This window comes from Centropristis striata, chromosome 3 (assembly GCF_030273125.1).
Source record: "Centropristis striata isolate RG_2023a ecotype Rhode Island chromosome 3, C.striata_1.0, whole genome shotgun sequence".
NCBI classification, from domain to species: Eukaryota; Metazoa; Chordata; class Actinopteri; order Perciformes; family Serranidae; genus Centropristis; species Centropristis striata.
Genome location: NC_081519.1, coordinates 40,629,384 through 40,656,932, shown reverse-complemented (window position 1 = coordinate 40,656,932; position 27,549 = coordinate 40,629,384). Strand labels below are relative to the sequence as shown.

The 27,549-nt window shown below is 39.5% G+C and overlaps 1 protein-coding gene across 1 annotated transcript; it reads left to right on the top strand.

Moving 5' to 3' along the window:
- The first annotated feature begins 459 nt into the window (after positions 1 to 459).
- vgll4b (vestigial-like family member 4b) lies at positions 460 to 27,549 on the top strand. The gene is made up of 5 exons (XM_059327479.1): positions 460 to 952; positions 9,100 to 9,337; positions 20,396 to 20,666; positions 21,070 to 21,187; positions 22,079 to 27,549. Exons 1-5 carry the CDS (start codon positions 871 to 873, stop codon positions 22,333 to 22,335), a joined length of 966 nt encoding a protein of 321 aa, XP_059183462.1. The 5' UTR covers positions 460 to 870; the 3' UTR covers positions 22,336 to 27,549.

Below are 27,549 nucleotides of genomic sequence, written 5' to 3'. Positions count from 1 at the left end.
GGAAAAATTGCTAGTTGGTTGAAATTTGGATGAAGGATGTTTTATTTAATTCATTTATTTATTTTTTTATTTTTTTCAGTTCCCCCCCCTGAGGGATTGCCACCTTATTGTACACCTAAGTGCAATCCAACCCCTTTCAATAAAGAAAGCATCGTTACTATAAGCACAGGAAGAAAAAAAAAGTCCTGTAGCATGATGTGTAAACATGATGCCCCCTTCACATTTCTGACGGCCCCCTCATATATGCCGCCTAGAACCGGCCCTGCTGCTTTTATGGCACTTCTGAAATCACTTCTACATTCCTAGAGGTACTTTTTTGCTGCGACCTCAACTATCTTGGGCATGTTTAATATTCCGTGGCAGCATTCTTGTTATACTTTATACAGTATACCTCCATGCAAAAGTAAAATGGGACTACTGCAGCTCTTTGGGTGTCTAGGATGTGTTTGGAGAGGCTGATCTTGAGCGTAAAACATCCCTGATATTTGAGGCGCTCCAGGGATTTAACGAGCATGCCCAGTGCGCCTCTCAGCAACAGAGGAAACCACTGGTGCAGCATAGGAGTCATACCAAGCATAGCCTGCGTGTCAGTGCAGTCGACTTACAGCTGGCTGTGAGGAGAACTGGCGCTACTCTTTTTTTTTTGCTCTTTATTACCGCGATACGTTTACCCATAATACACAAAAGTATCTAAAATATCAGTGTCAATCCTCTCAGTCGGGTTTTATTTTATTAAAAGGTGGTTTGTAGAAAAGTTGGAGGCTGGGCCTTTAGCTTTTTGACCGTCGCTTCAGAGGAGAAGAAGAGAAAAAAAAAAGCTGGTCTTTTTTTTTTTTTTTTTTTTTTTTGGTTGTTGTAAAAACTCGATAAATGCTACTAACGAAAATGGACCTGTTGAACTACCAGTACCTGGACAAAATGAACAACAACATTGGCATTCTGTGCTACGAAGGTAAAGCGGAAAGTTTGGACTGTTTGTGTTTGTCCGTTAATAACACTGCGACTTAACGTCAGCGACGCTGATCCAAGTTTTCACTCAACTCACTTTTATTTAACGTTGGCTTTTAGTTTCCACACTTAAAGCCTTTTAAAGAAAAGTTGTTAATAACGTTAGCTTTGATAGACATAATAGTTAACTGACTTGCTACATGACTTGTTAATTACGACTGTTTATAACACTTTTAAACGTTTTAGAATTGACGTTAACGTCAGTTTTTTTCTTGGAACGTATCTAACCGTTAGCAACGTAATTAACGTTAGTTTTAAATTTCAAAATTAACCCATAAGAACCCATGGTGACACGCGTGTAACATACACTTTAAATCTTGGGTTTCAAACACGCGGCCCGCGGGCCAATTGCGGCCCTTGTGACAATATTTTGAGGCCCCCACCTTGAAATGAAAGTTTAATGTGAGTTTTTTATGAATGGCTGTAATTTTGTGTCTTTTTATAATAATTTGTTTCTTTTTTTTTTTTATAATTTTGTCTTTTTTTGGGTCATTTTGTGTCTTTTTTAAGTAATGTAGTTTTTTTTCTGTCATTTTGTGTCTTTTTTTTTTTTTAGTAATGTTGTGTCTTTTTTTTAGTCATTTTTATGTGACTGTGACATACTGTGACAAGAAGTGACTTTTCCAAAATGTTGCTGTGACTGGAAACAGAAATGTGAAAAAGTATTGCATTCAACGTGTTTTGACCATATTTCCTGAACAAATCAATATAAAAGAAGTAACAAAAATATTGATGTGATGTATTTGTCACAATAACAAAAATGGTAATAGGCCACTCAAATATTTTAACCGTTTAAATTATTTATTATTATTATTTAATTATTACTTATTAAATTAATATATGTTCTGCTGTTCAATTTAAAGTACATTTGACCTAATATAAACAAAAAATATTCCTATCCTATCCTGTCACAATTTTGATAGGCTATATATTGTGGAGATGCAAAGAAAAAGGCAAATAAGAAATATCATAAACATAAATTCTATAAAAGCCCAATTTAACATATACGTCACACCACAGATCTTTGACATTTAGGGGTAGTATTTTCTGAAAAAACATCATAAATGTGTTCTATGTGGTCCACTTGGTCTGTGGTATATCCCCCATAAGTTTCCTTTAAGGATAAATAGGTCTGGGTTCTTATGGGTTAAGCTAATAAAAGTAGCGTTTAATGTTATATGTCTGTTTTTGGGATGAGTTCAAATATTGACTAATAGACTGCAAGTGCGTGGATTCCACGTCTCTTCTCCTATGGCTGACTCACTTTGTATTACTAGTAGCTCAGTTATTCTGACTTTCTGGCCTCTATTATTCACACCGCACTCTTGCATTCCTAGCTGTGATATTTGTGGTTTAATGGTCTGCCTTCAGTTGAATCAGATTATGACAAAGTCTCCAGGATTGACACTGTGTTGTTAATGGATTTGACCCAGTTCCTTTTTGATAAGAGCTGGGATATCTTCTCTCTGCCTTGCCAGTGTAGACTACAGGTTATTTCTAGCATGAGCAGTGTAGGATTTCATGTTATGTCATGAACGCACAGAGCAGCAAAGTGACTGACTTTGGAGTAGTGTTTCTAACTCCTGTCCTGTGCTGTGCAGTTCGTGCTCTGCGTGTCAGGCGTTGCAATATCATCCAGTTTTTCTGGGGGCTAAATACAAGTTCCTTCCTCTGTTCTCTGTCCCTCTGCCACTGATTTCTACTGCAACATGCACAATCAACTCCAGCTTTGAAAAGAAAAGAAAAAAAAACACGTGGTTAAGGTGGTTACTAATAATTATTCTCTACAGAAAAGCCAAAGAAAACGTTTTCCTGATAAACTGATCAGCATGCTCTCGTTTCATCTCTCTTCCTCTCTGCTGTGCATCAGCCCACTTTTCCCCTGCTGCTGCTGCTGTGCCACAGTTAGCAGCTCCTTTCTACATGTAACATATAATGAACTTTTAATAGCACTCCTATTAGGAGTGTGCGACTGAAAACCATTTTGCAAATTCGAAGGGAAGGTCAGAGAGGCAGTTTGGCACATGGCCAAGTGCCATTTTCTAAGAGCAGGTAGAGATAACATGTTGTGTTTTAAATGGTATGGATGTGATTATGGTGTCTGTCAACAGTAGTTTTGTCTGTTTCTTATGCTTTGTGGGGAAAAAAGACTGTTGTTATTAGTGTTTGACAAAATGTATGACCCAGAATTCTTGCTTTTAGGCATTTGACTTTTCAAGTTTTGCTTAGGACAACATTTTTGTGAAATTTCAGTGGCTGTGAAACTCTTCAGTGCAGTGATGGTGTAGCAGATAAGACTGCCTCTGGCCTGGGGTTGAAGCCAATAAAGAAGGGTTGTCTGTGTCACTGCAAAGCTTAATCTTTCTCAGGTTTCATCCTTCCTATCTGAGTGAAGGAAATTACAGGAGTGAGGAAGGGAGATTACTTCTTTTTAGTGGTATTTTTATACTTGTATATCCTGTGGGTTCTTCATGTATGTGACGTGTTGAGACACAATGCTTTATTTCTGTCTCTGGAAGCACATCCCTGCAGGGTTAGCCCATCTATTGGTTTTTCTGTTTTGTGTGTGTATGTCTGAGTGTGTATGTGTGTTGCTTTTGGCTGACTGGGCTAAAATTTGACTCCATCATGTGCCTCATGATAAGAAAACAAAGATAAAAGAAGAGGGAAAAGAACCAACCAGTGAAAAGAAGGAAAGAAATCCCTTCGTGTTCAAACATGCTGAGCCAAGTAGGGGTTGGAGGAGCTTTGTGATAATGTGGGTGTGCTGACATGTTGTTGTATGCTTGAGCATTCATACATGAAATACAGTCCATGGCAAATGTTCACTTAATCGCTTAAATAGACTGGTACTTTATCCCAAGAGCTTCATCTCTATTTTGAAGCTTTCACTCTCTTGTCGTTATCAACATTTATTAGCAGGTGCAGATGTGAGGTACTTCATATACATATACATATACACTACTGGTCAAAAGTTTTAGAACACACCAACTTTTCCAGAATTTAATTGAAAATTATGCAGTTTAATGTCTCAGTGCACATTTGCAACAGTTAAAATTCTTTATTGAGCATGATAGTGTTTTGAAAGTAAAAAAAAGATTCAAAATCACATTTTATGTTGGACTAAAGGACTAAAAAAAGACACAAAATGACCAAAAAAAGACACAAAATGACAAAAAAAGACACAAAATGACACAAAATGACTAAAAAAAGAAACAAAATAACCAAAAAAAGACACAAAATGACTTACAAAGACATGAAAAGAATTCAAAAATGGACAAAATAGCCCAAGACTCCATAGAGTTAAGTTGTTAACCCATTTCTTGTTCCCTGAAAAAGGCCTACTTGTATAATTCTGAAATGTACATTATTTTTCAGTTTTGGTTAACCTTACCTTTTTTTATTTACCTCTGGCAGTTCACCACTTACCTTTGTACCCTTTCAAGCTGTTCATTTGACTTGAACTGCTTGAATTTCAATAAAAAAATGGAAAAATTGGGGTGTTCTAAAACTTTTGACCAGTAGTGTACATGTACCTGTACACTGATCAAGAGTGTTTGGTGTGTTACAGTGTGTGAAAATCAAACACAATCTCATGCCTTTCAACAGTCATATTGATGTTATAGTTCTACTATGGTGGGCTCAAGAATCTGTTTGAGCATCACATTGATTTTGAAAAGGATATCAAGTGACCTAAGACAAGCAACTTGTCAATGCCATTAAAAAAAGAAAGAAACTAAATATATTGAACAATTTAATTTACGTTTGTTGTTTGGGGGCCAATGTCTCATGATGCCGTTAAGATAACTGACAATTTCACACTTTTACAGTTTATGCAAGGCTAAGATGTAAAGAGCAAAGACGGCTAATCTTTTACTCCAAAAACTTCAAAAAAAAGTTTTTCACCGATATGTTGTCGGTACCAAAACATATTCTGCATCCTCAACATTGATGTCAATCAAGTTTTCTCTGTGCATAGGTTTACAATTAAATGAAAAATAGAATCAGACAATCAATGTGTATGTGCTATTGCGAAAGGTAACATTGATAGCAGTTACAGATGTGCCAATCTGGTTATGGTCACATTGATTCTTACCTTAATTTGACTGACAAACTTGAGTTCATATAATAGAAAGTGGATTGTCTTCCTGTATTGCAGTCCTTGGTGGCTAGTTGGATTCAGTTTGCATATTTAAAACCGGTTTTGAATGAGAACCAGTTCTGGGATTTAAGTCATGAAGTCATGTATTGGAGTTGGCTTCAGGTGCTGGCAGCCAGATGTGATGACAAGTCAAACCTTGAATCTTGATCATTCCCTGTATGCTTTTTAGGACCTACTGTATCATGCAGAATATCACAAAAGGAGTCCTTAGATTAGCTGATCAGCAATGCCAAGTTGCCTACATGTGCAGCATTGTAAACAGTTGCTCCAATCTCCTGAAACCACACCAGCTGATTGTTTCCATTTAATTTCAAATAATTTTATTTTCAACCATATTACACTTTGTTGTTCATTATATTTGCTTTTTAGAAATGATTGGTTTTTGCCAGTTGTGTGATTGATTTGCTCTCAGACTCTGTGGGAGGATGCACTACATGCCATGTGTTCTCCCTCTGTCCCTCTCTTTCTGTTCGTCTGTCCATTCATCAATCTCTCTCTCCAACTCTCCCTTTCTTTTTCTGTAAAGCTGCTACCAGTTGTAGGCCTGTCAGAGAGGGCTGCAGAGGAATGCTGACTGTCCTATTTTGCTGCTGAGCAGTAGGAAATAAACAAAGTTGAAAAACCTCCTCAAAGCCATGTAGTTTTGTCAACTTCTCTCCCCTTTTGTCTGATTGTCTTGCTCCATCTTCCTCTCTCTGTCAGAGATCAAACCAATCTAACATCCGGTTTGAAAGTTCACCTCACACAGACAAGAACTTCTGTGAAAGAGAGCTTTTTTTTGTGTGTCCTTTAAAGTATTTAAAGCCTAAAACCTCTATGTGCTCAGAAAATAAAGGTAACCCAGAGGGCCAAGTTCAGGTTACTGAGGAACTCAGCCAAAAATAATCACTTTGCTGTTTTGCAGACAGAGAAGGGGGCATGCTTGGACTCATCCTTTTTAAAATATCTTCAGGGGGAAAGGAGAGAGGGAGACAGAGGGAGGGAAATGAAGAGATAGAGGGGTTCACCTCTGTTTGTAATCCAATCTCATCCTGATTCCAAGCTGTTTGAAGTTCTGTCAAGAGAAACGGGCTTTGATCATTTGGACCTAATGAACTGAGAGAGCAGAGAGGGGAAAGGAAGGAAGGAGTGGAGTTTTACTGTTTAAAGCCCTCCTTCCACCGATTGTATGCAAAGAGCATTTTCTTGTAATATTGATTTGTTCTTTATGTACTGAAAATGTACATAGATTAGATAGATAGGATTGTGAAGTTGAGAGTCATGTCTTGCATTGTCTGTCATACTGTTCTTCTGCCTATAATTCTGAATTTTATTTGGCTAAATATAATTTGGCTATATTTCACAACCACCTCACGTTTAACTATTAAAAGTGTCATGGTCAAGTCAAGTCAAGTCAGATTTATTTATATAGCGCATTTACAGACGGCTGAGCCGCACCAAAGTGCTTCACATAAAAGTGCAAGAAAGTGCAATAAAATACAGAATTGACAAAATTGACAAAGGTAACAAAGAAAACAAAAAAAAAACAAAAAAATTAAAATAAATTAAAAAAAGATGGGATATTTTTTAAAAGCACTGTGGGATTACTAGGGTACACTATTCCCTAGCACTTGCCAGAGGAAAAAAAAACTTTAATCGAAGGCGAAAGAGAAAAGAGGTGGGTTTTTAAGCATGCCTCTTACAGGTTCGTTTTTAAAGTAAATAATGTGAGTTGAATCTTTATCTATTTAAATCACTGTTAACAATAACTGAAGATAATTACTGTCATGAATGTAAGAGTTATTGTCCAGCTGCATTGATTTTAGCTCTTATTATAACTGTTAACTGAGTGCAATGTTGTTTCAGGTTTACTTTTGAGCAGCCGTGAGGTCAGCCGTGTTTGACTCTATACGGTCAAATGTCTTATTTGTTAGCAGGGGAAACACTCAGCCCTTGTTTAGCGCTTCACTCCTGAACCTCTGACAAGCTATTATATGTCCTGGATCCTGATTGGACAGTGTGGTGTCACAGTCTCCCTTCTTTTATTGCCATCCCTCTGTCCTGCCAAAAACAATGATGTCACTCTTGTTGCCATGGTACACAGTGGGGCGAGCAGGAACATGCCAGAGAGAGAGAGAGAGAGAGGGGGGAGGAGCTGCTGCTGTGTTTGGGAGGCCATGCTAAAACGTAACATACATGGAGGAAGAGTGCAGCAATTGAGCACACATTTTATTACATTACAAAGCCCTTTTCAGTGTGTTTTCAGCTTACTTAATGATATAATTGTTTTCAGATCGGATTCAGATGGTTTTCACTTTACAGCCTCATGCATCCAAACGTGACTGTTTCCTCCTCCGTATAATACTGTCCACTGTAGTTTGCATGAAACTTCCTCTCACATCACTCCTCAGAAAATGTTCACTGAATATGATTTCATGTGACAAACAAAATCGTTGATTTAGGATTTATTTTTATTTAATTCTGCCATGCAAAGCTCAGTACAATAGCAAATTCTCCAAAACATAATCAACACTGGAATTGAATATTGTTTGTAGCATAAAATTGTTGTTTTATTGCAAGAGATAGTGTTGGTAACTAGCTGTTTTATTTCACAGTAGTTATGGAGAAAGCTGCACGTAGGAATAGGAGTTTCAGTCTGCGCTTTATGTTTTGTTTGGGAAAAGTCAGACAGATACATGAGGCTGAAGCAGTGGAAAGTCCCCGTGCTGAGGCAGAGCCAGTGGTAGTTTTCCTGATTCTCTCTCGCTCTTACTCCCACTCACTGATGTCTCTGTGGGCCTTCTGTACCAGGACAAGACTGGAGGTTCGCAGGAAAGAGTCAGAGACACAGAGAGAAATAGTTCACACCACACACACAAACGTATGCAGAACCCATCCACAACTATTTCTTCCAAAACATTCCTAACCAGATACTCCTCAGCTTATGCCAGAGGTTTGTGCCTCACTCAGCAAACTGTATAAGTCAACAAAATCCAAAGTTTGAGCTGGAGCGCAGCATGTATAGTAACACTGTTATGAAGTAGTTTTTGTGGTCGGCTTGTTTAAAGTGGCAATAAAACAGTTGCCTTCGACTTGAAAATACCATCATTTTAACTAATTACCATAATTTACATCCATGGCTTCGCGTCCTTTTGGAAGTGTAAGCACATCAGTTGACAGCAACGGCACAAGTCATGTTTGAAATAGGGGTGTGCCATATCGTATCGTTCATGATAATATCGATATATTTTTTTTATGGTTAAAAAAATGCATATCATGATATTGGCAACGTTCCTACTTCTTGATGTGGTGGTTAAAGTTGTTTTAATCACAAAAAAGCTACTTACTCCCTGTCGCTAAACACATGCAGCTTTCAAAATAAGAGCACATGGATGTGTTCGCAGAATCCAACACAGAATTTACAAGAAGACTGTCAAAATAAGATGCTTTGAATAAAACATATAAGAACCTTTATTCCCCTTTACAAAATGTCATTAAAATATGCCCCCGGAACCCCTAAATGGTTATTTTTGTTATTTGCTTATACACAAGAGTCAAGAGTAACTTTTTTGTATTTGGCAACTGTTGAGATTTGCACTTCACACTACATTTTAGATGTTTATTTATTTATACAGTCTAAAAAAAATTATCATATTTTCTATATCTTTTTAAGTATTTCCTAATATCATCAAGAATATCGTTATCGCAAAAATAGCCTGAAATATCATGATGTTCTTTTAGGGCCATATCGCCCAGCCCTAGTTTGAAATAACCAGAGTTATTGTCAACCCTTGTTTAACATTTATTTTCTTTAACTCTTTCAGGGGTTTGAAGTAGTTGGAGCTCACCTGCTTCATATAATTGTTTAAATTCTTTAACTTTGTAATACAGGTTCAACATCACTAATAACTCTATGCCTCTCCTTTATCTTTTTTGCCCCTCCTCCTCAGGTGAAGCAGCTTTGAGGGGCGACCCCAGACTCCAGTCCTTGTCTCTGTCCTCGTCTTCTTCCTCCTCATCCTCCTCTTCGTCGTCGTCGTCCTCATCTTCCTCCTCCATCTCCAACCACAGGACAGGACCTCCTCCCATCAGCCCCACCAAGAGGAAGCTGAGCGGAGACCAGGGGGACAGCGACATGGACGACAACGAGCATGTGGCCAAGATCAGCCGGCTGTTTGCTACACAGCTGTGAGTAGCCACACTGAGGAGCACTCATTACTTGTTGGATGAGTGAACACGCACTTGGACACTTAAGAATAAAATCCATTATGACAACCTTAAAATCTTTTTCCTAAATACTCAATTCCTGAGGTGCCAGTGAAAAACATACACACACACACACATTCTTGTACTTCTATCTTTGTGAGGACCCTCATTGGAACAGTGAATTCCCATGCAAGGTTATAATAGTTTTGGATTTTTCATTAGTTTTAGTTTTAATTTTGTTGTGAATTTTTGTTTTCAAATTGAGTTAGTTTTAATGAGTTTTTAGAGTGAGTTTGCTAGTTTTAGTTTAGTTTTTTATTAGTTTTAGTGTTAGTTTTAGTTTTTTGTAATGGGGTATTTGTTGGGTGGGAGATTAAAAGAGGTCACAGTAAATTTTGCCCATATTTCCTTAGTCTTATCCATCTTCATTATGTATGAAAAAAGTTGACAAAGACGAAAACGAAGGACATTTTCACTATAATTTTAGTTAGTTTTGTAACCACAAAATACAGTGTCAGTTAATTATCATTTTTTTTGTAACCTTAACCGTAAAACAAAGTCTTAAATATCAAAAAAGCCTTTAAAGAAGTGAGGACCGGCCAAAATGTCCTCACTTTGCAAAAATGTCCCCACTCTGTTGGTCAAAAACGTGTTCCGGTCCTCACTGTGTAGGAAATACAAGAACACACACACACACACACACACACACACACACACACAAACAAGCACATGCTGTGTGAAAGAGGCCACCTCACTGCCTAGAAGCTACATATGCACACATAAAAAACTTGCTGTATTTAAAGGAGTCAATTTTTTTTGTGTGTGTGTGTGCCAGTGTTTCTGTTGGCCACGTGTGTTTGCAGCCTCCTGGCCTGGTAAAGCTGTGCACAGGCAGGCTTTCTCAGTAGTCCCAGTTTGGACTCCAGGGTGCTATGCCATGTTTAGCTGGCTCCAGAGTGTTCTTCTTATAGCCGCAGATTTCTGGAAGCTTGGAAACAGGGACTACACAACAGAAAGATTACTCACATCTCCAACGTTCCCACATTCCCACTTCCAGAGATTCCAGAGATTCTGGAGCACCGATTGGCTGTGAAGAACTGCTGGGGTTAGGGGCAATGGAGTCAGAGCAACCCCCCCCTTTCTTTCTCGGTTTGACTGAGTCAGTCATGGGACTCCAGCCATTGCTATTTATTGCAACAGCAGTCAAGGAGATGTTAGCTTGCGCTCTGCAGTTCTGCTTACTTGTTAATTCTTTAATTTGTCCTGTTGCTGAAAATACAAGTTATAATATGAATCAATGACAGCTGTTTTTATGTCACTTGTCTGATCGCAGTTATGCTATCAGTCAACATGGCTGTGAGGTGACACAATGGAACACAGTAAATGATATGCTAGATATACTGGAAGCCCTGGATTAAGACCAGAGCACAGTAACTGGCAGTGTATTTATGCAGTTAAGTATGTGCAAACACACAGACGCATGTGTGGATGCACACCCAGTACAAACTGTCAGTTGTGCACGCTTGCACAAACACTTGCTGCACATTTGCACATTGAGGAAATAGCTGAATTGAAATTAACGTTGAAGGAACAGTCATAGTGATGGGAATCAAGAACCAGTTTCAAATTTTCCAATCCATTGGAACTATATCCCTCTGACTTGATCTATTTATACATTTTTATCAATGCCGGCATGCTTTTCTGACAGTAGCATATTGCAAGACAATTATTATATACAATTAAAAGTAAAGCAATGGTTAAATTTAGAACATACTGAGTAGGATAGAGATAACAATTTGCAAATAAATCCAAGAGGATATTGTTTTTTAATGGTTTTCACCCTCTTGAGTCTCACCATAACTAAAGTAATACCAAAACATGTATATTTTGACTTGCTTGTGTAAGAGGACTGCGTTATTTTGATGCGTCTTATGTTAGGAAACGTGTAACTTTTGAATCAAGTGTTCTCGGGGCACAAGGGGAAGGGTCTTTGTTCCTTCATCTTGTGACCGTCTGGGCTCACATAACAAAGGATTAGCTTGTGTGTCTTGACATTTGTGCAGAGTCATCTGGTTTTCTGTTATGGATGTGCCAGTGGTGGGAGAATTAACATTATACTCTTTAACCAGGCAGTAAATCCATCTTCCCACTGTTGTCTATGGTTGTTTTTTACTCTGTACAAGATATTTTTTTCATGCACGATGCGGTTAACTTCTGCATACATTGATAAGCAAATGCTCCTACTTGTGTATCACGAGTTGGGTTTTATTTCGTAAGTCGGTCTGACAAAGTACAATGGGACTTATTGTCATGTCAGCTTTCAGTTGGTGTCTCAACTCCTTGCCACAGTTTCTAAATACAACCAGTTTGTTGTTACTATTTTGAGTTAAACTTAAGTTCTGCAAAAGAACAACTGATCTAGAAAGTCTGGGATGTTTTATGACTTTTCAAACTGCTCATTGTACCATGATTATTTCCTAGAAGTAACCCGTGATAAGCCATAATCCCTTTATTTAATCTTCACTTTAATTATGACCTTGAAGCCAATTGGCTCTAGGTGCTGTAGGTTAATCTCTGCCCAAGCAAAGTCAATTGCTAGTTGACTTGCTGCACCTCAAAGCTTTGAAGAAAGCCCTGGATTTAACTTTATCAAGATATAATTTATTTGCCCCAGGGCCATCCTAAATGTGTCTTTATTTTTAGTCATTTAATTTGAGGTTTCTCTGAGGGCATTCTTTCCCTGGCAAAGGTAACTGCAGAGTGACTTGTTGAAACCTGCAGTCAGAGTCAGTCTCTGAAAAGTTTTCCTCCCTGTTTGAACTGTTCTGCCTGTCCAAAGAACAGTGATTACAGGAAAGTGGAGAATGATGGGTTGTTGTTGTTACAGAAAAAGTCTAGTTAAAAATAGCTGGTAAAAACAGCTTCTATAGAAAACACTGTAGGGTACTTTACCGTCAGCTACTCTTTATTTGACACACATGAGCTTTCTGCTTCGTTTAACTCATCCGTCCATTGTTGGAACAGTGATTAGCTTTAATTTGAAAATGATGGACTTGGTTCTTGGGAAAAAGCGAGACATAAAACCAGAAAATGAACCCTGCACACACACACACACACACACACACACACACACACACACACACACACTCAGTTCAAATGTCCAGAGATGGTTATCTGACACCATTCTAGCTGTTGGATTTTGCTGGCTGCTTCTGTCTGTGTAGCTTGTTTTTTGTCTGCACTGATTGCTCTGCTCAGTGTTGACTGTTCCTGCATGTTTAGAAGCTTTTGTGTTCATTCTCCTCTTTAAAAAAAGAAATGTTCTCTGTTTGGCTTGAACTGGCTTGAATAGCAGCTGATACAGTCGGCACCATGTGCTGACTGTATCAGCTGCTAAATGATTGTTTTTATCGAGCAACATGTCGTTTGCTCTCTTTTGTCTGTAAGTTCAGTGATATTTTTTTAGTGAGTGTACTCACACAGACACCTGACACCTTAGACTTGAGGCGAGGCTATGAAGGAGGAAGCTCAGGTTTCTTTTGTTCAATCACAAGGTGAAGTCAGCTGGAGGCAGACTGGGGGGAGAGAAATAAACTTTCTGAACAGACTCGAGCTTTTTTTATGTGGGACTATTTTAACAGGCATTTTTTGTAAACAGCTTCTGAATTTGAGAATGTGGTGTGAGTTTGTTAACACTTAGCCATCTTAGTGTTTTAAGAGCAAAGTCACAATTGCAGTAGTAAATTCTGCATATAAATGTTTGATTGAAACCATTTGCAGTTCTCGTTTCAGGATGATATGTGAATGCAAACTATACGTCTGTGCTGAGTCTGCATGTGTCTGTGCAGGTATGCACATGTGTTGTAGTGTGCGCTGTCCAAACATGCGTGTGTGTGTGTGTGTGTGTGTGGTGTGTGTTGTGAGAGGGCTCCTTGTCAGGCAGCAGGGGCTACTTTCTCATTTTCTCTGAGGAGTAGGAGGAGTCTTAAACAAAGAAGCCTTATCCTGTCCACTGGAGCCTGCGGGCTGGAAGCTTGCTGCTGCCTGTTCGCCTGCTCGCCACTCTGCAGTTGTAGTCCCGCCAGTATAAAAGTCCTTTTGCTCAGCTGTTTCATTCCTCCCTCAGAATAAGAACCAGACACATAGTAAGGTTTTGTATAAGCTTTTAATTGGGGAATATAACTCCAGGAAAGTGTATTTGCAGCAGCCTAGTTACATGTGACTCAATGGCCACTAAGTTAGTTTATTTCTTGAGACTATAAAGCTGGGAAGTATATCAAAACTCAGAGTTTATTGTCTTTCATTGTAACCACATTATGTGATTTGTCATTCTCCGCAAACAATAGGCCTCATGCAGTAACATTATCATATTCTTGTCTTCACTTTCTTTTACTTTATAATTTATATAGGATTGTCTAAATCAAAATAGCTCCAAAATAATAAAATATACAAGCCATTAGTGAAAAACTGCACGTGTCCTACAACAGGTCTCGACCACTCGTGAATTGTGTTTGTGTGAAAATTCAAATTTCAAAACGTGAGAAGGTTGGTGAAAGCTGCAAGTCCTCCTAAATCACTTGAACAAGCCACTTTTTTTTTTTTTTTTACGAGTTGTTCTTGCACGAGGCCCATTTTCATTGCTTGGAGCCAATGTTCCCATTCTTGTTCTTGGTCATGCTCTTCTGCCTGAAAATCAGGCTGAATTGCCGTTTCTTTTTACTGCATTATTTGAATGGCTGAAAAACAAATTGGACATATGGAAAATGATTCAGAGGTTGGAAATCCAGCCACATCTTTCACAGCAGCACCTAATACGTCTTTCACATTCATGCTATGTTACTCTGAAAGGTAATTCCTTAGATATAGGAGCTAAAAGCAAAATCTAATTAAATCAGCTTGCTGTAGTAAGTACTGTAGCATACAGAAACTGCAGCTGCTTTCTACTGGGAACTTCATCAGCTAGTTGTTCTCATGGAAGTTTCCCCATAGGCCAAATGGGGAGAAAATAAGAAAGAGGAGGAGTTGGTGTTTGTGTGTCTGTGTGTGCTTGTGAGAGAAAGCAAGAGAGTGTGTCTAAGCCAGGTGAAGTCATTGTTACCCTCTTGTTTTACATGGGACTGGACTATTTATTTAGTGTGTGAGCCTGTGAGGAAAGGAGGGATAGTGTGGGTGTTTTTTTTTCAGTGTGTGTGTGCGCTCTCATGTTGTTTTCTTTGCCTTCTTGTTGTGGTTGTTCCCATATCCGATCTGTCCCAGCTTTGATAACAAAGGATTTTCTCCAGTTCTCTTTCTCCGCAATCAGTTCACTGTTAAATATACGCCTGATTATTATCAGTATTTTTGCACGAGTGGAAATCTGAAAAAGATTTAAAAACGGCTGTGTAAAGACTTGTTTGGAAAAGTTTTTCTCACCTGTTTTAGATGTTAAGCAGGATTTAACATGCCGTTTAAAGAATTCCATGTAATGTTTTATACTCCCTGTTTGACATGGGTGATTTGATTTATACTGTTCCAATAGTAGTCTGTAAATGACTTTATTAAAGGATACAAATATTATTGTTAACTTCCGCTCAGATCTGCTACTAAAACCTGGGCTGAGCAGAGTAAACTATGTTGAGATGTTTGTATAGTTTATATACATAGCTTGGGTAGGCCCTGTGGCTCACTTACTGACCGTGTGTGTATGTGTGTGTATATATATCCATTTTGTGGGTTTGTGCTGGCCTCGCAGAGCTTGGGCCCGGTTGTAACCTGTGGTTGAGCCTTCATCCTCCTCTGCTTTTTTTCTCGTCTTCTCTCTACGCCCTGATTCTTCCCAGATGTTTCCTGTGTGTATCTCTCTCTCTCTCTCTCTGTCTCTCTCTCTCTGTTCTCGCTCTTTATTTATTTCTTAAAGGAGTAGGATATGAACCTCTGCCCAACCAAAGATTTATTGTGAGGTTTTCTCTGAAGACTCTGGAGCACAATTGTGAGAAAAAGTGTAGAACTTTTATAGCTCCTGTATCTTTGCCTCAAAGTAAAATATAGCTAACTCACCAAATTGGCAGTCTACTACAAAGCTAAACCCGGAAAACTAAACCATATTTTAAAGTCTTCAGTTCATACATTTATATTGGTTTTTTATTTAGTTTTTTCCATTGTGACAATTAGGCAAGTTAGCTCATACAAAGCTGCTTGTTAAGCCAGCAAGAAGAAATTATAAGTTTTCAGATTTTACAGGAATACAGTCCTTGTGACTGTTTTTTTTTTTTTTTTAAGTCATTCAAACGCATGATCACAGTCGTGATTGATCTTTAACTTGAGGTTAACTTGAAGACAGTGTGTCATGTGAATGGTTACTTAAAAGGATGTACTTAATGACAGATGTGAGTGGTGTAATATTGTTCAAGATATATGACTATATCATTTATGTATTGAGGGTTGGACTCTCTGGGTTTTAAATGAAGGGATCTTCCAGTGAATGGCCACCACAGTGACTGCCACTAATGCCAGGCTACACATAACCCAGGCTCTGGTAAAATAGAATCAAATAGATATCTGCTTTCTTTTTTATTGTTTGAAGATATCCATTCTGATGTCAGTCACATGTTTCTTTTAAAGAACAACAACAACAACAAAAATGACAGGTATAAAGAATCACCCCTTTTCACTCTTTGTACATAAATGTGAGAATGATTGTGTGTTGACATATGTCTTAAATTAATACAGAATAGGGTGAGGAAAACAAAGCATTACTTGAACAGATATTATATTTATCTATATTTGATCCTCACACTTCACCGTGTTCACATATCATTAATTTGAATCTATCCTACACCCTATTATCCATTTATAATTAACCCAAATCTGTAAGACTAAGGCTGTGTACAAAATCACCACCTATTTACAGTAAAGTGTACTATATTTACTGTCCGCCATCTTTTTTAAGCTTCTGAATTCTTAGTGTGTAAATGTGTTCCTCAAAAACACCACAGATATAGACATATTGATATTTAGAAACTAGCTTTCAGTTTCAGTTATCAAAATTATTTGAAAACATGAATGAATGTGAATCAGGGGATAAAACCAATTATCTGTGTGTTTGCAGTTAAAATGCTGGAAGTGATAGCTCACTTTTCGTGTAATGAAGTGCTTTCTGTCACTTCCATGTATTATTATTACTGAGCTTCTCTGTCTCTCCCACCTCAGTGCAAGCTGCTGTGTGGTGTTAACTCCACATTCACGCTCGAACCGAGAGTGAAAAGTAAACCAGGGAACATTTATTGTGAAATAAGATTAGGCTGCGTCCCCAACTTCCCATTTTCACTCCTCTTGCCTCTTTTTTTTAAATTCACTTTGTAACCCGAACCTCTTGTAGGTGCCAAGTCCCAGAGTCCTCTACTTTTCAAAGGCTGTCCCTCTCTCTCTTTCCCTCATTTCCACTTTCTCTCTCACTTTTAGCTCTCATCCTCTCCTCTAGCCCCAGACCTGGCAACCCTCTTTCTTCAGCTCTAGCCCTGGTTGCCCCCCCCCCGTGCCCGTGTCTCATGTGTAGCTCTCGCTGTCCATCCTTTGCATCCTCTCCCTCTCTCCCCAGCTGCGACCCTAACGATAATTGAGAGGTGAGTAAGAGAGACAAAGACACGGGCTGGGTTTTGAATGCCTGATCCCTGGCATGAAATGCGGTCCCGGGTTTGGTGGGCAATCAGGCGAGCGGAAGGCGGGGGCGGCGGTGGATTGGACAGCTACGCCATTCATTGGTGGGATTTGTTGATCCCGTTCGCTGGCTCCTGCAGCGGCCCCTCTTGTGTGAGGATGTGGGCATGCCTGCTCTTTGGCAATGATTAAAGTTTGGAACAACTTCCACAACCCAACTCAAGACCCAGCAGCTGGGAGGGGATGAGAGAGGCAGAGCTTTATTATCTGTTTGCCTCCAAGCTAATCTGCTGATTGTTTATGTTTGAAGATAAGCGAGTTCGCAGGAGGACTTCAGTTTGTAGCATTTGATTAAACATTGATTTTTCCTGTAGAAATAATTGCAAGATTATATTCATTATTTTCACCCGAACTCCACGATACAGTTTTTTTTTTTTTAATACATTTTGATGAAGAATGAAACAGAAAACTAATGCCACCATGGGACAACATAAAAGCTTGTTGGTGAGCTGTCGGCCAGGGTTTATAAAAGCGCTGCCAGGTCTCTACCTCTTTAACCCTCAGGAAGTTTGCTGCCGATTGTGAGGAAAAAAAAGAGAAAGAAAGACAAAGAGAGAAAAAAAGAAAAAGGGGGGTCTGCTAATGTAAGCTCTCGGCACAAACGAAGGAAACTACCGACCTCACTCTTTCTTATAGTGGAGGTCCGGACCATTCACATGCAGCCCCCCCTCCTCGCTCTTCCTCTCTCCCTCTCTGTATTCTGTGCAGACTATTTGTTTGTGGAGGACGCTGCTGTTGGCTCCAGATGCTTGACCCAGCAGTCAGGTTGCCTGGTCACATGCATCTACAACTGTTTGTCTGAACTTGTTTTGCATCCAAACAAAACCTTAAAGGGCTGCTGCAGCTTTTTCACTTTGCCTGTTTTGTATTCTCATTCAGACTTTTTTTTTCCTGGAGAAATCCCTCCACATGGTAGTGAAGAATAAAGTGATAAAGTGGGCATTTCAAGTTTGATTCAGTCTACCAATGTCTAAGTGCAGCTTATTTACAGTAAATGGTATTTTTTTTCCAGTGTCTACACTACTGGTCAAAAGTTTTAGAACACACCGACTTTTCCAGAATTTAATTGAAAATGATGCAGTTTAATGTCTCAGTGTACTCTGAAATTAATGCACATTTGCAACATTTAAAATTCTTGATTGAGCATGATAGTGTTTTGAAAGTAAAAAAAAGATTCAAAATCACATTTTATGTTGGACTAAAGGACTAAAAAAAGACACAAAATGACCATAAAAAGACACAAAATGACAAAAAAAGACACAAAATGACTAAAAAAAGACACACAATTACCAAAAAAGACTTACAAAAAAAAAAAAAATTGACTTACAAAGACATGAAAAGAATTCAAAAATGGACAAAATAGCCCAAGACTCCATAGAGTTAAGTTGTTAACCCATTTCTTGTTCCCTGAAAAAGGCCTACTTGTATAATTCTGAAATGTACATTATTTTTCAGTTTTGGTTAACCTTACCTTTTTTTTATTTACCTCTGGCAGTTCACCACTTACCTTTGTACCCTTTCAAGCTGTTCATTTGACTTGAACTGCTTGAATTTCAATAAAAAACTGGAAAAATTGGGGTGTTCTAAAACTTTTGACCGGTAGTGTATGTATAGTGTATATGTCAGTGAAGGCAGGAGGAAGTCTATGAGTTACAGTTTAATTTGTGAATGGTTTAATATATACGGCTGTGGAGTTGAAGAGAAAAGAGATAGCAAGAGGCGAGTACAGTAAATCTTGCTCCCTGTAACTGGGCCTCAAACTGTAGGAGGGGAGTGGAGCTGCAGTAAGGCTGTAATACACAGTTGAGCACACACACACAGAACACAGACCACATTTGACGCACTGAGCAAAAGTAATTGCTACCTGTTAAACTGCAAACAAGTGTGCACAGTATCAGGCACCACCACTTCACTGCATATGAAAAGTTTCAAAGTCATTATCATCAAAGCTGGGAGCTGTAAAAAAAAAAAGAAAAGAAAAAAAAAAGCCAAAACCTGTGTTGTGTCAAACTGTTGTTACTTTAGTCCCTTATCCTTATCGCTGTTTTCTCAATGACTGTGAGCTCAAATTTTGGAGAGAACAGAGAGATTTAAGTGGGGTGGGAAGTAATTCTCTTTGATATAGAAAAGTGTGTGGCCAGCATACGTTCTTATTTCATTTTTAGTATTTAGCTCATGGTTGTGAGTGTTGATGGCGTCCCTAAATAGAAACACATATGAAGAGGGATGCCAACGACAACCATAGCAGATTAAATACAGTGTTACACTTAGAGACGACTCCTCAGCTTGCATCAGTGCTGCATTAGCACTGCAGGATTTTCCAAGTTTTCATCAGACAGCAGTGAGTGCAGCTGGCTCCAGGCTCACTGGAGAGATAAGGTTGATTTGCTGCACTGAGGAAACCACTTTAGAGCTTTGAACTTTGTGCCCGTTCACCCCTCTGTGCAGGGATAAGTTTGGAGTCCATCCATGTTGGATAAAGTTAGGAGAGTGTTCCTTCCTCCTTTCTAGACTCAACAGCAAAAGAGAGTGTGTGAAAGCATGTGCTTGAAGAAAACGGTATTAAATCAAACCCCCCAGCAATCTGAGAAGTATGAGTATGTGTTTGAGTGTGTTTGTGAGGCCAGTATTAATAGCTTCTGCTGGTCCTGCAGTGTTTGACACAGAGCCCCATTTACAATCGTTCTTTTGTTTATCTTCCCTCTTTTCTCCCTCTCTCAACTCTCTCTCTCTCTGAGCCCCATTTAACCTCTCTGTCTTTATTCCACTCTCCACTGCTCATCTATTTTCTCTCTCCATTTTCACCATCTGCCACCAGTTTTCCCTCTTCTTTTTTTTTTTGGAGCTCAGCTCAGACTTTTAATCAGGCTCAGGCGATATCTGCTTTTTCCTCTATGGGGTATATGGTATATGATGGTAAATTAAAATATCCCAAATGGTGGAACGAGCTCCCTACCGACATCAGGACCTGAGTCAGCCTGTACATCTTCCGCCGCAGGCTGAAGACCTATCTCTTCCAACAATACCTCGGTTAAATCATGGTCACCTAACAGATATACTAAAAAAAAAAAAAAAAAACTCTTATTCTTTTCTCTTCTTTTCTTCTTTAACATATAGCACTCCTTTAGCGATGACAGTTAGCTCTTGAAGTTATGTACTTACTTGATTCCTATGGTCTATGTCTAGTACCATCAGGTTGAATACACTTATTGTAAGTCGCTTTGGACAAAAGCCTCTGCTAAATGACATGTAATGTAATGTAATGTAAAAAATATATACACAAGCCAATGTCTGGACTAATTTTTTGTGGCTCTCTCTTTCTCTTCCTGTCTTTCTGTTGCCCAGGAAACCCAGTGGAGACTATCGCAGCTCTCCCCTCTCCAAGGACCGGAGCCGGAGCCCCATTGAACGTGTGGTGGTGCCGAGCGCTCTGGGAGTCCACGGCAACCACCTGTACAGCCACACCCACCACCACCACCACCACCACCTGGCTAGCTTAGCCAGCATGGACCAGCCACTGGCACTCACCAAAAACAGCATGGTGGAGTCTGCACGTGGCAGCACAGCAGCTATGGCCTCAGTGCCGCACACAGTCAGCTCCGTGGAGCGCCAGCAGGTAACCTGCACTTCCTGTTTCTTTGGTTCCAGCATTGGCTACATTTTTTTGCAAATTGCTGTGTTAAACCCATTTTATACAGTCTATGGTTAAACCTCAACTCTGGTAGGTCCCCCCACATGATGTGACTAACACGCTTTCATTAGCCAGTCTCCCTGGATGATGGAGAGAATAAATTTCCTATTTGGCTTGTTAGCCAAAAATGTTTTAAAACCCTGGTGGTCATTAAATCATTCTCCCTCTCTCAAGCTTCAGAACTCTCTTTGCTCTGTCTTTTTTTTACTTGAATATTTCCCACTTTTTTAGAATTTTGTTCTCATTATTCACTCTCTTTACACTCACTCTTGAAACAATTGTTAATGTTGTTTTTCCTAAATGTTGCATTTGTGTTTTTGTGTTTCAGAATCGTCCTTCAGTGATCACATGCGCTCCAGCCAACAACCGCAACTGCAACCTGTCTCACTGTCCCGTCTCCCACAACGGCTGTGCAAGCCTTGCTAACAACTACAGAAGAATCAACAGTGAGTGCTCAGGATCAGACACAGGACGGTCCAGTTCTTTAGGTTTTTTATTCAGAAAGGCCTACAAATGATAAACTTGAAACCGACTTTTTAACCTACCTCTATTGAGTTGTTTTTAAAATTATTTTACTTGTTAAGCACTTTGAGATCTGCTGATAAAAAGTGCATTAGAAATAAAATGTATTATTATTATTATTATTAGGTTAGGCTTAAGTTGATGGTAGAAGGAACAGTGACAGATGAACATATCTTAACAATAAACTAATACCAATTGTAACCTAGTAACACATTTGTCCCTTACAGTGGATACAATTTTGGAAAAAGTAGTTCCCCATACAGTGCAATTTGTGGGAAACCTCTCTGAGTTTCCCTCCAGAGAAAACACAACCGCTCATACTCTCCACATTGTTATATAACTGATGATGCTAAAAAAACCCAACATCCCTGTTTTCTGTCAGTGAGTCTCCGAGGACTCAACATGGTTTATTTACTACCTTGTCTGTTATCTCTGTTCTGTAAAAGTCACTTAAGGCTTCAGCCAAACACATGTCTGTTTTATTCGTCCTGTCTGTTAGTGTCGGTCATGTTTTCTGTGGGTTGATAACTTAACTGTGGCCATTTTTATGATCCCAGTGAAATCCCAATGATCTCATTGAGGTTAACAGTGAAATTTAAAACAGTGATTTAATTTAAAAAAAAAAAACTGCAATGAAAAAATGAAGTAGATGTCGGAGTTAGTATTTTTCCATTGGCCTAAAATGCACATTACCAATGTTTGAACTGATATTAGGCAATAAATTGCCCACTGAACTTTATATAAGTGTATTTTAGAGAAGGTTCTCTTTTCATTGTGGGAACTAAAACCTCTGTCTCCTCTCCTCCCTGTTCTAGCCAACACAGCCTGCGACCCGGTGATTGAGGAGCACTTCCGCCGCAGTCTCGGGAAGAACTACAAGGAGCCCGAGCCCACCGCCACCAACTCGGTGTCCATCACAGGCTCGGTGGACGACCACTTCGCCAAGGCGCTGGGCGAGACCTGGCTGCAGATTAAAAACAAGGGGAGTCCCTCGTCGTCCGGCAGCAGCCCAAACTCCTCCCCCGACAGTCACATGGTCAATCACAACCACTCCCCTTCTGTGGTCTCCTGAAGAAAGAGGTGTTTAAGAGGGATTTGCCCCCGTTTCCCCAGCCCCCCCCCAATCACCCCGGCTCAAACAGCCACGCCCTCGTCACTTTGGTCTGTCACCAGCATCCCAGAGGGAACGCCTGCCTGCTGGTCTGCTAAAACCATCTAAAACCCTCAAGCTTGCTCTCTCTCTATGCACTCATAGAGGATCAATCAAGCAATAACAACATGTTTCGTTTTGTGTTTCCCTTCTGTCCTCTGGTATGGTTATGCCAGACAGTAATCAGTAACCAGTGATAAGGGTTTGACTTTGGGACTCGACTGGAGCATCAAGCTGCTCCTTCCAATCATTCACCATCCCTGCATGTCAAGCTTGGAGCTGAGCAAAGTGTCTGTAGTTATATGTACATAACGAGAGAGAGGAGAGGTGTTGTTTTAATTATTAATTTTTCTTCTTTTGTTTTCTTTTTGTTTGTTTCTTTAACAGTAGTTTTGTGTACTGCTTTTGCGTTATGAGATGCCCGACATTTGAAAGAAGAGATAAGTGAGAAACACTTTGGAGAAAATGATCACAAACCACCTGACTGTGTTACCAAAGAAACCTCAGACACTGATGTTCATCAACGCCCACCTTGAAAACAAAACAACAAAAAGCCATCTTTGTAATCTCCCTCCATTTATCTTGTACCGTTCTTCACCTTCCTTCTGTCTCCCTCTCGCTCATGTGTACGTGTTCTGGTGGTTTTGTTAATGAACGTGTGTATTTGGGTGATCGACTTGGTCGGATTTGCACTACTGCCGTAGAGGGTAAAGGGTGGCATGTCAATATTGTAATCTGGCACTGCACACACTGGGACTGATAAAGCTGATTTTTGTTTGTTTTTTTTGGAACCTCTATTTGATGCCATTAACTGTTATTCAAAATCATTCTGGCTAAAATCCATCGTGGCCTTGACAGAAGAGTCCTTAGCCACATTTTCATATTTCTTTTGAATGCATTTTGGAAAAATGGAAAATGCCAATAGGGCTGGGCAAAATGTTAAGAGATTTGGATACAAGTTGTCTAATATAAAGTGTTTTTTTAAATTTTGGTTAGTGCAGCTGTTGATACAAACACACACATGCCTGCATGGTAAGATTGCCACCCATGGCAACCACTGTCGGGTCTGAACTACTTAACAAGCCCAAAGGGAAAGTTTACAACCCCACTTTTTGGGGGATTTATGAGGTAGTTATCCATAGTCATATTACCTACAGTAGACGATGGCTGGTTTTGAGAAGCAGGCAGGAGTACTGACAAGAAAAGGAACATTTTAAGTAAAATATTCCTTTAAAAAAAAGCATGCCGACTGTGATCTACTGCAGGTATTACACTGGTGGTTGATAAGTACCTCATACAATCCCACTTCAAAAAATCTAAACTATCCCTTTAAATAGTGCCAAATTGTTGCATTTAATGTTACAAGCACAGTCGGGTTATCAAATCAGCTGAGAGGAGATCGGGGCTGGAAACACAGCTGTAGGAGCTGCAGTGTGGTGCCCAACAATGTGCTTTGATGTGTTTCACAGGCTTAACTGCTGACAGCGATGGGGGGGGGGGGGGGATAGATGACGCTGCATGTCACTTTGTGGTTGAAAAAAAAAAAAGTCTGGTTTCTCGACCGGGGGAGAGAAGATTATTCAGATCTCTTCAAACACGCCTGTGTTTTTGTATCTCTTTGAACATGGGTGTTGTAATTATATTTGGCTTACACCCTGCTGCCCCTCCCTCTCCTACACACTGTGGTTTGGTAGATTTCTACAAGGTTTGAAGGGTAAACTAATGCTTTTACAAATGCATGTTTTTGTTGTTTTGTTTTTAATAGCTGGTATCTATTAATGTTTTTTTTTAGCAGCATTTCAATCTTAACTACTATTAGCCTTTTCATTCGGACGTTAGTTGTTACTTTTTTCGTTGTCAGTAACAGACATAGACACTATACACTCACTGCTGGGTCAGTCGTACTCCATATTATTATTGTTATTGTTATTATTACAATTTTGTATTTTTTGTTTTCCATTAATATCAGTATGGTAACAAACATCTATAGCGGGACAGCCTCCGGACAGGCTCTGTTTAACAATGAGAGCTGTGTTTCTCCTAACCACCTCAGCACAGAAATGGATTAGCTGGTTCCTGCAGCAGAGCAGTGATCGTTCCAGTGTTGAGGTTGCTTCGGGATACGCAGCCTGTAAAGGGTTTCTTAAGATATTGATCCATCGGTGGTACAGGATGCTTCAACCTTCAGCATGACTGAGCTGAGACACCAAATTGGCACAAATAGTCAGAAGTACCTTGTTTTCCTGAATAGCATTTATAGCCTGACATAAAAGAGTCTGTATTCTTCTGATGCTTTTGGGAAGCAAGGTATTATTTATGGTAAGAGCTAGTCACGAAGGCTCTTCAACATCTTGTTGGCCTATAAGAGCCATGGAAAACTGAGAGAGATTTTGACAAACAAATCACATAATGTTGGTGATGTCACTGCTTATTCAGCCTTCATCAGGTGACTTTTTGTGTCCTTCTTTGGTGTCCAGCCTTATTTGTTTTTATACTTCAGTGCTTTCTTTTTTTGAACACCATTGTATCGTTGCTGAAGTTAAGCCAGACAGCTGCAGTCTGAGAAGATGAATTTTACTCTGTTAAAGAGCCTGCGCCAAGGTGGCATACATTCCTCCTATAGGGAACTTTGTACAGGCCTCATATACACTCAGTATCTCCATATCAACAGACAGAGCTCATAACCAGCCAGGGACAACTGTCCCTGAGTTCCCTGTCAACAGGGCTGTTCTGTGTGTCTTTACTGGATTTACAAGGTGTCCAAGTTAGCTTATTTTGTCTTTGCATCAAGCAAATTTGACATATATTCATACCATATGCGAAAGGAACAAACTAGCATTCATGCCATGAACACACAAAACATATTTGAACATTCGGAGCATAGAATTTAGAGAACTGCCAGTGATTAAGTCATGCTTGGGCAAAAGAACAGAATAATTTCATGTGTCTGAGCAGAGTTTAAAGGGTGACGAGGTTCATATTTGTGTGTGATTGATCATAAAAAAAGAATAAGAGGAGAACGGGCATTGCCATTCTGATCAATGTAGCAGGATGGTCAGAGCGGTGGCCATTTTTATTTGTACCATTGCCACTGGTGACCGCTGTAGTGACTAACCGACTTACTGTAAGTCACAGATTCACTTAGGTGACATTTTGTAATTATGACCAATCAAGCAGTGAAGTGGTACTAAGCAGAGCGGGCCACTAAATTAGTCAAATTTAACAACTAAATGCTTCATCCACCCATTGCAAAGCAAATTGGCTATTGCTACAGGAACTCAGTTCCGCTCATTTTTAACAGTACAGTGTGACAGAATGGCAGATTAAACAAGCTAGCTAGTTAGCAACAATGCTAAATTAGTTACTGGTCACCCTTTTGTTACGTACCAGCCGAACCGACCATGGCAAACCGCGCAATGTCCGTTCTACTCCTATTTCTTTGTGATGGAAGCACTCATTGTATTTGATCAAAATGCCCTGAACCACAGTTCTCTAAATGGAACGCTTTCTCAGTGTTCTAGAATGTCCACACATTCCATCTTCAACTGAACAGAACCAGATCCGATGGTGAAAGTTCTAGAATCTTCTGATAATGCAGTATCTTCTATCAGAACGAAGCTGCCAGATCCCCAAAACAGATAAGACCCCTCATGTGCTTTGTGTGACCGGTTCAGAGCGGTTTGGATGGTGAGTTTTAAGCAGGCAGGTTTTGTGGGGAGCAGAGCTTCAGGAGCTGAGCTTCTGTAAGCACGAGCTGCGAGTCAGGAGACGTTCAGCTGCCACTGAAAGTCTTCGGAAAGTCTCACAGCGATGCCTCCCCCTCCTCTCACATTCAGTTGACCCTGATTTAAGAATAGATTTATTGAGCGTCATGCTAGAAAACACGAGGGAAAAGGGCTCAGTGTCCAGAGGATTGAGTTTTTCTGTTATTATTCTTTCTCATTATCATTTCACTACCACCCTGTAGGTAGGAGGCTCTCTTTCTGCTTCGGCACACACTCCCTACACACTGTAGGAAAATCACTTAATAAAAAAAAAATACTTTTTTATAATAGGTAACTATAAGACCATCATTACGCTGTGCGTAACGAATGTACAGAGAAAAAAATCGTAGGTATTTTTTGAGGAACAATTAATTTGTTAATGATATGTAGCTATTTAATTGTTGTTTTTCCCTGTCCTTATATTGTAATCATTGCATTTTCTTTTTGTGAAAAAAGTTGATCTTTTTTGTTTATAGAGTTTGTCTTGTTAGAGTAAAGGTTCAAGTGCAGGAACACAGTAAACGTATGAAACCACAGTAAGGCCACTGGTGTGTCGGTGACAATCGCTACTTCCATTGGTCCCCGATGTTCTGCAGTCATTCAGCTTGTGTTCGATCATGTGACGTCTGAGACTTCTGAACAAAAGAGCTTCTTTTAGAGGCCTCTTGAGCAAGTTGCAAGTTTTGCAGTGATGGAACATAATAATTTTGCCACTAGCCCAGTGAGTCCTGCCGGCCAAAATCAATCCCATTTAACTTTTAAAAAGAAAAAGAAAATCAGCATTAGTCATGTGCTAGCAGGCGTGCAAAATTTCCACAGGGAATATAAATTCTTGGTTTGGAAGGTCTTTTGATGATCTACAGATGGGAACTGAGCTACAAGTAAAACCACCAGTCCTTTGAGAACACTTCTCTGGTCACTGAAATCAGAACACTAAAGCTGAACTGATAAAAACCTGACAGCAATTTCTGTGCCCAAGTTCATCTGCTTCATCTCTGCCATCAGTCAGTGAGGCTGAGTTGTGAGCAGCAAACGGGCTTTGGGTCATCACTCTTGTATCTGATGTCACCGTTCCCATCCGTTAAGGCCATTTAGCATCTTTAATCAAGTAAACAACATGAAAATTGTGCAGATAAATCAAAGAGGAGTTGGTCTTTACTCTGACTGTACCACATTTTCCAGGTCCTTTTTGAAGTGGAAGTAGCATGTACTTAGTGGTAGTAATACTCTGAACTGTAAAGAAAAAAAAAAAAAAAATGTATCCAGAATACAGTCAATTTGTGGCTCTGTGTCTCCTACTAAAAAGGTTTTGGCAGGCCACCTTTTTGTACGTAAAGTAGCCTTGATGAACAATAAAGTGCTTTTAAACCAC